Source organism: Mobula birostris, chromosome 7, assembly GCF_030028105.1.
Source record: "Mobula birostris isolate sMobBir1 chromosome 7, sMobBir1.hap1, whole genome shotgun sequence".
In the NCBI taxonomy this organism is placed as follows: Eukaryota; Metazoa; Chordata; class Chondrichthyes; order Myliobatiformes; family Myliobatidae; genus Mobula; species Mobula birostris.
Window position 1 is genome coordinate 36,396,952 of NC_092376.1, and position 13,822 is coordinate 36,410,773.

The 13,822-nt window shown below is 40.8% G+C and overlaps 1 protein-coding gene across 9 annotated transcripts in view; it reads right to left on the minus strand.

The window, feature by feature from the left end:
* nbeaa (neurobeachin a) overlaps positions 1 to 13,822 on the minus strand; it is a 908,137-nt gene that overhangs the window by 707,063 nt on the left and 187,252 nt on the right. For all 9 annotated transcript variants that reach the window (XM_072262897.1, XM_072262901.1, XM_072262905.1 and 6 more), the window contains 3 exons: positions 7,014 to 7,114; positions 6,702 to 6,797; positions 5,473 to 5,594 (listed from right to left, as the gene is read on the minus strand). In XM_072262897.1, the coding sequence (XP_072118998.1) occupies positions 5,473 to 5,594; positions 6,702 to 6,797; positions 7,014 to 7,114 (319 nt within the window). The remainder of the gene's footprint in view (positions 1 to 5,472; positions 5,595 to 6,701; positions 6,798 to 7,013; positions 7,115 to 13,822) is intronic.

Genomic DNA, 13,822 nt, shown 5'->3' on the forward strand with positions numbered 1-13,822 from the left:
TTCTAAATTCCAGAGTATACAAGCCCAGTCACTCCAATCTTTCGACATATGACAGTCCCGCCATCCCGGGAATTAACCCTGTGAACCTACGCTGCACTCCCTCAATAGCAAGAATGTCCTTCCTCAAATTTGGAGACCAAAACTGCACACAGTACTCCAGGTGTGGTCTCACCAGGGCCCTGTACAGCTGCAGGAGGACCTCTTTGCTCTTATACTCAATTCCCCTTGTTATGAAGGCCAGCATGCCATTAGCTTTCTTCACTGCCTGCTGTACTTGCATGCTTGCTTTCGGTGACTGATGTACAAGAACACCTAGATCTCGTTGTGCTTCCCCTTTTCCTAACTTGACTCCATTTAGATAATAATCTGCCTTCCCGTTCTTACCACCAAAGTGGATAACCTCACATTTATCCACATTAAACTGCATCTGCCATGCATCTGCCCACTCACCCAGCCTGTCCTAGTCACCCTGCATTCTCATAACATCCTCCTCACATTTCACACTGCCACCCAGCTTTGTGTCATCGGCAAATTTGCTAATGTTACTTTTAATTCCCTCATCTAAATCATTAATATATATTGTAAACAGCTGCGGTCCCAGCACTGAACCCTGCAGTACCCCACTGGTCACGGCCTGCCATTCCGAAAGGGACCTGTTAATCACTACTCTTTGCTTTCTGTCAGCCAGCCAATTTTCAATCCATGTCAGTACTCTGCCCCCAATACCATGTGCCCTACTTTTGCCCACTAATCTCCTATGTGGGACTTTATCAAAGGCTTTCTGAAAGTCCAGGTACACTACATCCACTGGCTCTCCCTTGTCCATTTTCATAGTTACATCCTCAAAAAATTCCAGAAGATTAGTCAAGCACGATTTCCCCTTCGTAAATCCATGCTGACTTGGACTAATCCTGTTACTGCTATCCAGATGCGTCATAATTTCATCTTTTATAATTGACTCCGGCATCTTTCCCACCACGGACGTAAGGCTAACCAGTCTATAATTCCCTGTTTTCTCTCTTCTTCCCTTCTTGAAGACATGGACAACATTAGCCACCGTCCAATCCACAGGAACTGATCCTGAATCTATAGATCATTAGAAAATGATTACCAATGCGTCCACGATTTCTAAAGCCACCTTCTTAAGTACCCTGGGATGCAGACCATCAGATCCCGGGGACTTATCAGTCTTCAGGCCCAACAGCCTATCCAACACCATTTCCTGCCTAATATAAATTTCCTTCAATTCATCCATTACCCTAGGTCCTTTGGCCACTATTACATCTGGGAGATCGTTTGTGTCTTCCCTAGTGAAGACAGATCCAAAGTACCTGTTCAACTCGTCTGCCATTTCCTTGTTCCCCATAAAAAATTCACCCGCTTCTGTCTTCAAGGGCCCAATTTTGGTCTTAACTATTTTTTTTCCTTTTCACATACCTAAAGAAGCTTTTACTATCCTCCTTTATATTCTTGGCTAGTTTATCTTCGTACCTCATTTTTTCTCTGCATACTGCCTTTTTAGTTACCTTCTGTTGCTCTTTAAAAGTTTCCCAGTCCTCCGGCTTCCGACTCGTCTTTGCTATGTTATACTTCTTCTCTTTTGTTTTTATACTGTCCATTACTTCCCTTGTCAGCCACGGCCTCCCTTTACTCCCCTTAGGATCTTTCTTCCTCTTTGGAATGAACTGATCCTGCACCTTCCGCATTATTCCCAGAAACACTTGCCATTGCTGTTCCACTGTCATCCTTGCTAGGGTATTGTTCCATTGAACTTTGGCCAGCTCCTCCCTCATAGCACCATAGTTCCCTTTGTTCAACTGTAATACTGACACTTCCGAGTTTCCCTTCTCCCTCTCAAATTGTAGATTAAAACTTAACATATTATGGTCACTACCTCCTAATGGCTCCTTTACCTCGAGGTCCCTGATCAAATCCGGTTCATTGCACAACAACCTCGAGGTCCCTGATCAAATCCATTTCATTGCACAACAATAGCACATTCCCCCTAAACCAGGTAATCCTGGTAAACCTCCTCTGCACCCTTTCCAAAGCCTCAACATCTTTCCTATAATAGGGCAACCAGAACTGTATGCAAAATGATGTGGCCACACCAGAGTTTTATAAAGTTGCAACATAACCTCTTGACTTTTGAACTCAATGCCTCGACTAATAAAAGCAAGCATTCCTTAAGCCGTCTTAACCACTTTATCGACCTGCGTAGCCACATAAGGAGCTATGAACCTGGATCCCAAAATCTCTCTGCTAAGCAACTCTGTGAAGGACCTTGCCCTTAATAGTGTACTGTCTCCTTGTATTTACCCTACCAAGGCACAACACATAACATTTATCTAGGTTAAACTCCATCTGCCATTTCTCTGCCCATATCTGCAACTGATCTTTATTGTGCTGTATTCTTTGCCAGTCTTCTATACTATGCACAACTCTACCAACCTTGGTATCATCTACAAACTTACTAACCTACCCATCTACATTTCCATCCTTCTTGCTTGTACTCCTTTCCTTCATCCCCACCCACCCTCACCCTCAGCTTCTTATTCTGGCTTCTACCCTCTTCCTTTCCCAGTCCTGATGAAGGGTGTTAGGCCGAAATGGCAACTGATTTCTAACCATAGATGCTGCCTAACCTGCTGAGTTCCTCCAGCATTTTGCAAGTGCTGCCAATGAGTTGTTATTCAGCCACTGAAATGCATGCAATTATATGAAGTCACCAACTAAACACAACGGAGCCATCTATTCAAATTAAGTCAAATTTTGAACAATGCAGTTTAGTCTTGATCATTATTGAACAACTTCCTTGGGAGTGATTTTTTTTTTGCAAGTTGAAGCTTTATTATGAGTGATTTATTTAAAAAGTTGCTTTCCTTCAACTCTGAGTTTTCTTTCTCTACTCTTTGTTGCTGAATTCTAACATGTTCTTCCTGGTTTAGACAATACCACAAAGGCATTCTTCATTTTAATAGATTAAGCAAGCACAGTCTGGTTATCGTATTCAGAAAGTTTAAGTACTATGTGCTGTATGAACATTCCAGTCACCTCTATACCACTGCAAAAGCTGAAGTGGGTAAAGACAAGTATAATGAATGGTTTTAGCCTTAGAGAAACACACCCAAGCCAAAATCCTCCAATAATTTAATATATAAATATTCAATTTGGTCCAATATTGAAACACATAGATCAAAAGCTTTCCAGGTTTATCAGACTAGTGGTTATGAAACATTAACCGATTCTTGTATTGTTAATCAAGGGACAGAATTTACAGAACCAAACGGATCTCACTAATGTGGACCAAATCATGGCAACAGATTCTAAGACCCTTGGCGAAATCATCGATGATAACCCTGTGATTAAACATCTTGTTTATTGCTTGCCTGGATCTATATACTATAAAAGCTGATTCTGCCTTTGAAATCGGTTTATCACTTAAATTACTACATTCAAGAAGATAAAATTGAAGGAAACAATTTAAAAAAATCCTTTTCTGGCAATTTTATCTTACAAATAAAAACTGTAGATCATGCATAAAAAGTAAATAGTGCATAAATGTAGCAGTTCCACCCGTTTCAAAAACAATACAGCATGAAGGAATTAGCTTATAAAGTATATTAGGTAGATCAAAAGAGAGACAAGATAAAAGAGTGAACCAATTCCAATTACTACCAAGAGATTAATGAAAACAGGTGGAGACGAATTGCAAAGGCTATCACATTTGAGAGAAGATTTTAAAAAATAAGATTTAAAAAAGGGAAAGCATAACACTGGAATATGTAATCTACATGTAAATTTAGCATTCCTTATTTATTTCAAAACAATGTGATCTGCTGTGTATACTGCAGAAAATGTGATGGTTGACCTATCACTTTGTTGAGTTCATAATTCTACCTAGAAGCATATTTTGAACTTTATACATTTCCACTTAATTCTTCCTCATTTTCTTAAAATAAACTTTCTAGGTTTGACTATCAATATTGATTCAACCAAGCTCAATGGTTTCTGACTCAAGAACGGCTTCTCAGGCATCTTGACCACTTTACAGCCTTTGTATACTGACATTAACATCTTTAAATGTAATGATTTCTGTTCTCTCCCACCATTCCTTCCTATTCGCATTCCAATTGGTCTTATTCACATTAAAACTTATGGAAAAATGGTTGAAATTCTCTTAATATGTGTTATTCAACATCTTTTCATAAACTTATTTGAAATATGAGGTTATTAAATATATTAACAACTCTTAGTTATTGTAATTATGCAGTCTTAGCTGTTTAATTACAATTCCTCTTCTTTTCATCATGTTAGTCCTGTAGAAGAGTAGTCCGTTTTTATTAATTTGAAATGTTTACTTCTTTTCTTTACAGATGGAAATACATACATTACTCCACAGTTTTCTGGTTTGGTACTCTATTCAATATCCTGAGAACATGCTAATAAATTGCACTTTGATTCAATTTAATTTTGAGAATGTTCCATCTTGGGCACTACCCTACAAAGTACACAGGACATCTTCAAGGAGCGGTGTTTCAGAAAGACAGCGTCCATCATTAAGGACCCCCAGCACCCAGGGCATGCCCTTTTCTCATTGTTACCACCAGGTAGGAGGTACACACACTCGGCGATTCAGGAACAGCTTCTCCCCTCTGCCATCGATTCTTAAATGAACATTGAACCCATGAAAACTACTTCACCTTTTTTTAATATCTATTATTTCTGTTTTTGCATGATTTTTAATCTATTCAATATACATATACTGTAATTGATTTACTTAGTTATTTATGTTTACTTTTTTTCTGCATTATGTACTGTGTTGAACTGCTGTTACTAAATTAACAAATTTCACGACACATGCCGATGATAATAAACCTGATTCTGATCTGATGGTATGAGGTTATATTCTGCATTAAATCTACAATATGAAATGAAGCTTATTTAACTGAGGCAAAAGATATTTAATAGAGTAAAAGCTCTTCAATAGATCTAAAGTACTGCATATGTCACAGGCATTAAAAATACTCAAATGGAAAGAGGCACAGAGCCAACATGCAGCAATTTTTACAAACTGCTGATTTTACTGAAGAATTAGCTTCAACGTTGTATTACTAAATGTTGTATTCACTTGTATTACTAAATTCCCTAGTACAATAAAATAGACTATTGACCTTGTAATTTACCTCATTATGGTCTTGTACCTTATTGTCTACCTGCACTGCATTGTCACTGTAGCTGTTGCACTTTATTCTGTTATTGTTTTTCCTTGTACTACTTCAAGGCACTGTGTAAGAATTTAATCTGTATGAACAGTACGAAAGACAAATTCTTCACTGTACCTTGGTACATGTGACAATAAATTCTAAATTCAAATTTCAGAGTAGAAAAGCCACAAAATTATGGATAATTTTATTTACATAAATTTACTGAAAGCATCCTTGGAAATATTGAGTAGCAATATGTACATACCAATAGAGATACGGCTTGTCCTTGTCCACGTTTATATTATTTAATGGATCCATGCGAAACCAGGTATTTAAGGTAAAGCCATTTTGATAAGGCCACTTAGCAATAGGAGGCAAAGCAATGGCCTGGGGAACAGTAAAAGGTAACAAAGATCAGAATAAGTGGCAATTATATTGAATCCTAGGATCGATTCATTTTGTGTTACAACAGTAAAAACTATTCCATTGCGCAACAGTATGCTGGCCATCTGTAATCCTGACTGATCCAAGTCTGAATGCAGGACTAACAACAACCCAAATTATCTTGAAAAATGTGAGCAATTTTATGTGTAGTTGGTGGCAATGCCCTCCTTGACTGTGAGGAAGTGTAGAACTGCAATGCAAATGAAGTCTTAAAAATGTCCTCAGCTTTTATCATTGATGTTTCACTCTGATGATGGATGTCATACAGATAACATATGAGCAGCAATGACTTAGCCTCAGAGTCGCACAGTCTATAGACCTGATCCCAGAACACCCTGATGGTTTTGACGAAACTCCCATCCAAGACTTTTAAAGAACTTAATAGTAATTAAAAAGCATTAGACAGATACATTGAATAATTATTGAATGAAAAATAATTTATAAGAAGCAAAAACATTGGCAAATAAGGAAAAACTATTGTTTCCTCTTTACTTACCTTCCCCTACTAATCTACATGTCTAGGATTCATTTTCAAATGTCCATGGTCACTGCATATTTGCCAGATCTGACCTGGGATTAGATCGCAAGTGGCAATACCCCAGTTTCATGATAGGGTATCACAGCAATGCTGATCTCAACCATGGCAATTCCAGTAATGGGGAAAAGTGAGATACAAAGAATATTTGGTACTTAGTGCACCCTGAACTAATAGAATACTGCAGGATTTGTGAGGGAATAACTATCTACTGATAGTTCCAAATGCAGCAACATTCAGCCTATTATATTCCAACAGATAAATCATAACACTGGGGTGCTTAGAAAAACAGATCCATTGCCATTCAATGAAAAGCTACTGTTCAACTTTACAATCTATCCATCACTAACATTTCCAATTGGGTTTCAGCTGAAGATTTCATACCCTATCCTTCCCCTTTCCTCCTTCCCAACTGAATCCTGTTCTTTCTTTTTTCCCTTCTCTTAATTCTTCTGAGACATAGTCTAATGCTCTACCCCATTTTATATATTGCAATTCAAGAATTTTAAACATACTGCTGCACTCCGTCCAGGGAAGTTGAAAAAAGTATCTGGGCCTTGTCTTTGTGGCATCTGATTCAGAATTGACAGCAATTTAACTGCATGCCTTGGCTGTGGGAAAAAAAAGGAAAAAAAACTTTCAACGTTGATGTGCAGGATTAAGCACCAAAGACAATATTTCACCACATTAAGAGTAGTTTACATATCTTGGGAAACTGAGCTAAAAAACCCAAGATAAATACCATAATTAATAATTCAATAATTTGTTAATGAAATAAAATTTCAATAATTCAAAATGAACTCTTTAGTCTCAATAGTGCAACTTACCCAGAATCCATTTTCTCCACGAAGCATGCTGAAAAGCAGTTTGAGTTCCTTGACAGTGATACTGTAACTGGCTAGAACACCCAACATGTCAACCAGCAGATCTGCAAATAGTTTGCACAATGTAAATTGAGAACTCCAAATTGATGCATTTTACAGTACAACACAAATTAGAAAGCAATGTGACTAAATAAACCAAAGGTGAGATATTGAATTATAAGTTCCAGGAATATGCAGAAGTTGAGCAGGTTCTGCCAGGTGATAGAAGCTACATTACCTACTACACTCCTGTGATGTACTATACATCATTCCCATTCCTACACAATACAATGTGCACAAGAGTAATGTTTGACAATTTATTGGAATCAGATTCTACTTCCATTTATAATCATTATGAAAAGAAATATCTATTAGTTTCAATTAATTAAATCTAAACTAAAATGAAAATCTAAGTTTTCTTGGTGATCCAGCACCCTGTAGAAACATTAAATTCCAGCATTCAATCACATCAACAATCTGGAAGAGGAGACCGAGTGTAGTGTATCTAAGTTTGCTGATGATACTAAATCGAGTGAAAAAGCAAATTGTGCAGAAGTTACGGAGAGTCTGCAGAAAGATACAGATAGGTTAAGTGAGTGGGCAAGGGTCTGGCAGATGGAGTAAAATGTTGAGAAATGCAAGGTTATCCACTTTGGAAGGAAGAATGAAAGAGCATATTATTATTAAAATGGTAAAAAATTGCAGCATGCTGCTGTGCAAAGGGATTTGGGAAGGCGTGTGCATGAATCACAAAAGGTTGGCTTGCAGGTGCAGCAGGCTATCAACAGGCAAATGGAATACTGGCCTTCATTGCTAGAGGAATCAAATTTAAGAGCAGGGAGGTTATACTGCAACTGCACAAGGTACTGGTGAGACCGCATCTGGAGTACTGTGTGCAGTTCTGGTCTCCTTACTTGAGGAAGGATATACAGGCTTTGGAGACGGTGCAGAGGAGGCTCACCAGGTTGATTCCAGAGATGAGGGGGTTAGCCTTTGAGGAGAGATTGAGTTGCCTGGGACCGTACTCAATGGACTAGTCTATGCCTAGTCTAGAGAACACAGGTTTAGGTTTTAGAGACTTAAAAGAAACCTGAAGGGCAGTGTGGTTAGTATATGAAATGACCACCAGAGGAAATAGTAGAGACACATAAATTAACAACAGTTAAAAGGCACTTGGACAGGTTTAAGGCAAGCAATACACAAAGCACTAGAGGACTTCAGTGGGTCAGGCAGCATCGAGGGAGGGAAATTGACATTCAAGCTCAATTGATGCTACCTGAGCTGCTAAGTTCCTCCAGTGCTTTATGTGGTGCTCCAGATTCCAGCATCTATACTTCCTTGTTTCTCTAGATATATAGATAGGAAAGGTTCAGAAATAGGTTTAGTAAGACTGGCACATGTCATGAAACTTGTATTGCAGCAGTAGCACATTGCAATACATAATAATAAAAACTATAAATTACAATAAGAGGCAGTGCGACAGACTTTATCATGAATCAGCAAGTTGTTTTGTTATGTCTTCCCTTTCGCTGTAAAAGGAGACACCTCTTTTCACCTTAATTAGGGAGAGGTAGATCCTGTGGCATGTCAAGTTGTTGGGTGGATGGTTAGTTTTTGATGTACTGCAAATCGTAATTTTTCTTGGGGGTTTTGCAATTGCTTGCTTGGTGAGCGATGGTTTTTTTTGCTGAAGTAAGTGAGTGAGGGGATGGGTCATTGCTTTGCTGCTGCTTGTGTGTAGGAGGGGGCTTTGGGGTTCTAACATTGTTACTGTCACTTATTCTTTGGGGCATATTTCTGATTTCATGAATGTTTGTGAAGAACAAGAATATCAGGAGAAGGGTCTGCACTGCGCAGGCGCGTGACGTAGCGCGCCAAGGTTTAAAAGCAGACAATAGACAGCGGCCATCGTCGGAGTGGACTGAGTCAGAGTGGGACGGCTTTGGCTCAACAGGCTTCGGCGAGAACAGGCAAAGGCCAGGGTAGGTTCTGGTAAATTTTTTGTTCAGATTGTTTAGAGTAAAGAGAATGCCAGGCAGGATGTTGGAATGCTCCTCTTGCAGGAAGTGGGAAGTCAGGGAGCCCTCTGGTGTCCCTGACAACGACATCTGCAAGAAGTGCGTCCAGCTGCAGCTCCTAACAAACCGCGTTAGGGAACTGGAGCAGGAGCTGGATGACCTCCGGATCATTTGGGAGAATGAGGAGATTATAGATAGTAGCTACAGGGAGGTAGTTAGGCCAAAGGAGCAGAGCACAGGAAATTGGGTCACTGTGAGGCGAGGGAAGAGGAAAGGGCAGGCAGAGCAGGGTTCCCCGTGGCCATTCCCCTCAACAACAAGTATACCGCATTGGATACTGCTGGGGGGGATGACTTACCTGCGACAAGCTGCAGTAGCCGGATCTCTGGCACTGAGTCTGGCTCTGCAATGCAGAAGGGAGGGTGGAAAAAGAGGACAGCGGTAGTGATAGGGGACTCGATAGTTAGAGGTACAGATAAGAGGTTCTGTGGTCGTGACAAGAGAATCCAGGATGGTTTGTTGCCTCCCGGGTGCCAGGGTCAAGGATGTCTCTGATCGATTGCATGACATTCTGAAGTGGGAGGGTGATTAGCCAGATGTCGTGGTGCACATCGGTACCAATGACATAGCAAGGAAGAGTGAGGAGGACCTGGAGAGTGAGTATAGAGAGCTTGGTAGGAAGTTGAAAAGCAGGACCTCGAGGGTGGTAATCTCATGATTGCTACCTGTGCTACGTGCCAGTGAGGGTAGGAACAGGATGCTCTGGAGGATGAACAAATGGCTGAGGAACTGGTGTAGGGGGCAGGGTTTCAGATTTCAGGATCATTGGGACCTCTTCTGGGGCAGGTGGGACCTGTACAAGAGAGACGGGTTACACTTGAACTACAGGGGGACCAATATCCTTTCAGGGAGGTTTGTTAGTGCTGTTGGGAAGGCTTTAAACTTGATTTGCAGGAGGATGGGAACCAGAGTGCCAGAGTGCCAGTGCACAGAGTGCCAGAGCTGGCTGGGGTGAAAATAAATGATGTTAAAAGTTCAAGCAAATCCGCTAATAGAAAGGTTGTGAGTGGTGGTAAAAATCTTCTGAATCGTATATATTTCAATGCTAGGAGTATTGCGGGGATGGTGGATGAGTTGAGGGCATGGATTGACACGTGAAATTATGACGTTATAGCAATTAGTGAAACTTGGCTACAGGAGGGGCAGGACTGGCTGCTTAATATTCCAGGGCTCCGATGTTTCAGATGTGATCGAGGCAGAGGAATGAAAGGTGGGGGAGTAGCATTGCTTGTTAGGGAAAATATTACAGCAGTGCTCAGTCAGGACAGATTGTCTACTGAGTCCTTATGGGTGGAGCTGAGAAACAGGAAAGGTATGGCCACATTAGTGGGGTTGTATTACAGACCACCCAATAGTCAACGAGACTTGGAAGAGGAAATCTGCAGAGAGATAGCAGGCAACTGCAGGAAACATAAAGTTGTGGTGGTAGGGGATTTTAAATTTCCATATATTGATTGGGACTCCCATACTGTTAGGGGTCTAGATGGTTTAGAGTTTGTAAAATGTGTTCAGGAAAGTTTTCTAAATCAATATATAGAGGGACCAACTAGAGGGGATGCAATATTGGATCTCCTGTTAGGAAACGAGTTAGGACAAGTGACGGAAGTCTGTGTAGGGGAGCACTTTGGTTCCAGTGATCATAACACCATTAGTTTCAATTTGATCATGGAAAAGGATAGATCTGGTCCTAGGGTTGAGGTTCTGAACTGGAAGAAGGCCAAATTTGAAGAAATGAGAAAGGATCTAAAAAGCGTGGATTGGGACAGGTTGTTCTCTGGCAAAGATGTGATCGGTAGGTGGGAAGCCTTCAAAGGAGAAATTTAGAGAGTGCAGAGTTTGTATGTTCCTGTCAGGATTAAAGGCAAAGTGAATAGGAATAAGGAACCTTGGTTCTCAAGGGATATTGGAACTCCGATAAAGAAGAAAAGAGAGATGTATGCATGTATAGGAAACAGGGAGTAAATCAGGTGCTTGAGGAGTATAAGAAGTGCAAGAAAATACTTAAGAATGTAATCAGGAGGGCTAAAAGAAGACATGAGGTTGCCTTGGCAGTCAAAGTGAAGGATAATCCAAAGAGCTTTTACAAGTATATTAAGAGCAAAAGGATTGTAAGGGATAAAATTGGTCCTCTTGAAGATCAGAGTGGTCAGCTACGTGCGGAACCAAAGGAAATGGGGGAGACCTTAAATAGGTTTTTTGCGTCAGTATTTACTAAGGAAACTGGCATGAAGTCTATGGAATTAAGGGAATCAAGTAGTGAGATCATGGAAACTGTACAGATTGAAAGGGAGGAGGTGCTTGCTGTCCTGAGGAAAGTTAAAGTAGATAAATCCCCGGGACCTGACAGGGTGTTCCCTCGGACCTTGAAGGAGACTAGTGTTGAAATTGCGGGGGCCCTGGCAGAAATATTTAAAATGTTGCTGTCTACGGGTGAGGTGCCGGAGGATTGGAGAGTGGCTCATGTTGTTCCGTTGTTTAAAAAAGGATCGAAAAGTAATCTGGGAAATTATAGGCGGTAAATTTAACGTCAGTAGTAGGTAAGCTATTGGAGGAAGTACTAAGAGACAGAATCTACAAGCATTTGGATAGACAGGGACTTATTAGGGAGAGTCAACATGGCTTTGTGCGTGGTAGGTCATGTTTGACCAATCTATTGGAGTTTTTAGAGGAGGTTACCAGGAAAGTGGATGAAGGGAAGGCAGTGGATATTGTCCACGTGGACTTCAGTAAGGCCTTTGACAAGGTCCTGCATGGGAGGTTAGTTAGGAAAATTCAGTCCCTAGGTACACCTGGAGAGGTGGTAAATTGGATTAGACATTGGCTCAATGGAAGAAGCCAAAGAGTGATAGTAGAGAATTGCTTCTCTGAGTGGAGGCCTGTGACTAGTGGTGTGCCACAGGGATCAGTGCTGGGTCCATTGTTATTTGTCATCTATATCAATGATCTGGATGATAATGTGGTATATTGGATCAGCAAGTTTGCTGATGATACAAAGATTGGAGGTGTAGTAGACAGTGAGGAAGGTTTTCAGAGCCTGCAGGGGGACTTGGACCAGCTGGAAAAATGGGCTGAAAAATGGCAGATGGAGTTTAATACAGACAAGTGTGAGGTATTGCACGTTGGAAGGACAAACCAACGTAGAACATACAGGGTTAATGGTAAGGCACTGAGGAGTGCAGTAGAACAGAGGAACCTGGGAATACAGATACAAAATTCCCTAAAAGTGGCGTCACAGGTAGATAGGGTCGTAAAGAGAGCTTTTGGTACATCGGTCTTTATTAATCAAAGTATTGAGTATAAGAGCTGGAATGTTATGATGAGGTTGTATAAGGCATTGGTGAGGTCGAATCTGGAGTATTGTGTTCAGTTTTGGTCACCAAATTACAGGAAGGATATAAATAAGGTTGAAAGAGTGCAGAGAAGGTTTACAAAGATGTTGCCAGGACTTGAGAAACTCAGTTACAGGGACTAAGGTTGAATAGGTTAGGACTTTATTCCCTGGAGCGTAGAAGAATGAGGGGAGATTTGATAGAGGTATATAAAATAATGATGGGTATAGATAGAGTGAATGCAAGCAGGCTTTTTCCACTGAGGCAAGGCGAGAAAGAAACCAGAGGACATGGGTTAAGGGTGAGGAGGGAAAAATTTAAAGGGCACATTAGTGGGGGCTTCTTCACACAGAGAGTGGTGGGAGTATGGAATGAGCTGCCAGATGAGGTGGTAAATGCGGGTTCTTTTTTAACATTTAAGAATAAATTGGACAGATACATGGATGGGAGGTGTATGGAGGGATATGGTCCATGTGCAGGTCAGTGGGACTAGGCAGAAAATGGTTCGGCACAGCCAAGAAGGGCCAAAAGGCCTGTTTCTATGCTGTAGTTTTCTATGGTTTCTATGGTTCTATCAGGATGTATATGGTATAGATTACTCTGATATTGAATGAAACTACTGAACTATTAAACTATTTAAAAATAAATTAAATAAGTTGTGGAAAAAGAGAGGGAAAAATAATATTGAGGTAGTGCGCATAGAATTATTGTCCATTCAGAAATCTGATGGCGAAGGAGAAGAAGCTGTTCCTGAAACACCGAGCATGTATCTTCAAGCTCCTGTGTTTCCTCCTCAGTGGTAGCAATGAGAAGAGGGCATGTCCTGGGTGTTCGGGGTCTTTCATGATGGATGCCACCTTTTTAAGGGATATGGGCCAAATGTGTGCACATAATACACTCTGAGATGAGAATCTTGGTTAACTCGGACCAGTTGGGTTAAAGGGCTATATGACTATGACTCAATTTTAAATAGATATATAGATATGTAGCCCCCCCCACCCCTCGGCCACCCTCAGGGTCGCTCGGCTCGCTGTCGTCTAGGGAAACAGCCCTCGGCTCCGCCAAATTGGGTAATTAGTTTGTGTGGATGCTGTGTGATGCACCCCACCCTGCCCAAATAACAGACAATACACCAGATATGATTAAATGATTTACTGTTTATAGATATTACTGGAACTATATAATTAAGAGAATAAAATATAAAAGGAAAATAAAAGGCGCCACACTTAACAAAGTTCAATCTCTTCGTGCACAAAACAGTTGGAGCTCAAGGACCTTCTTCTTCACCCTGCAACCCTTCGGACCACCTCGACCGGCCGCCTGGGACCAACAACAGTGGTCGTCCAGACACTCCACACGAGTCCGT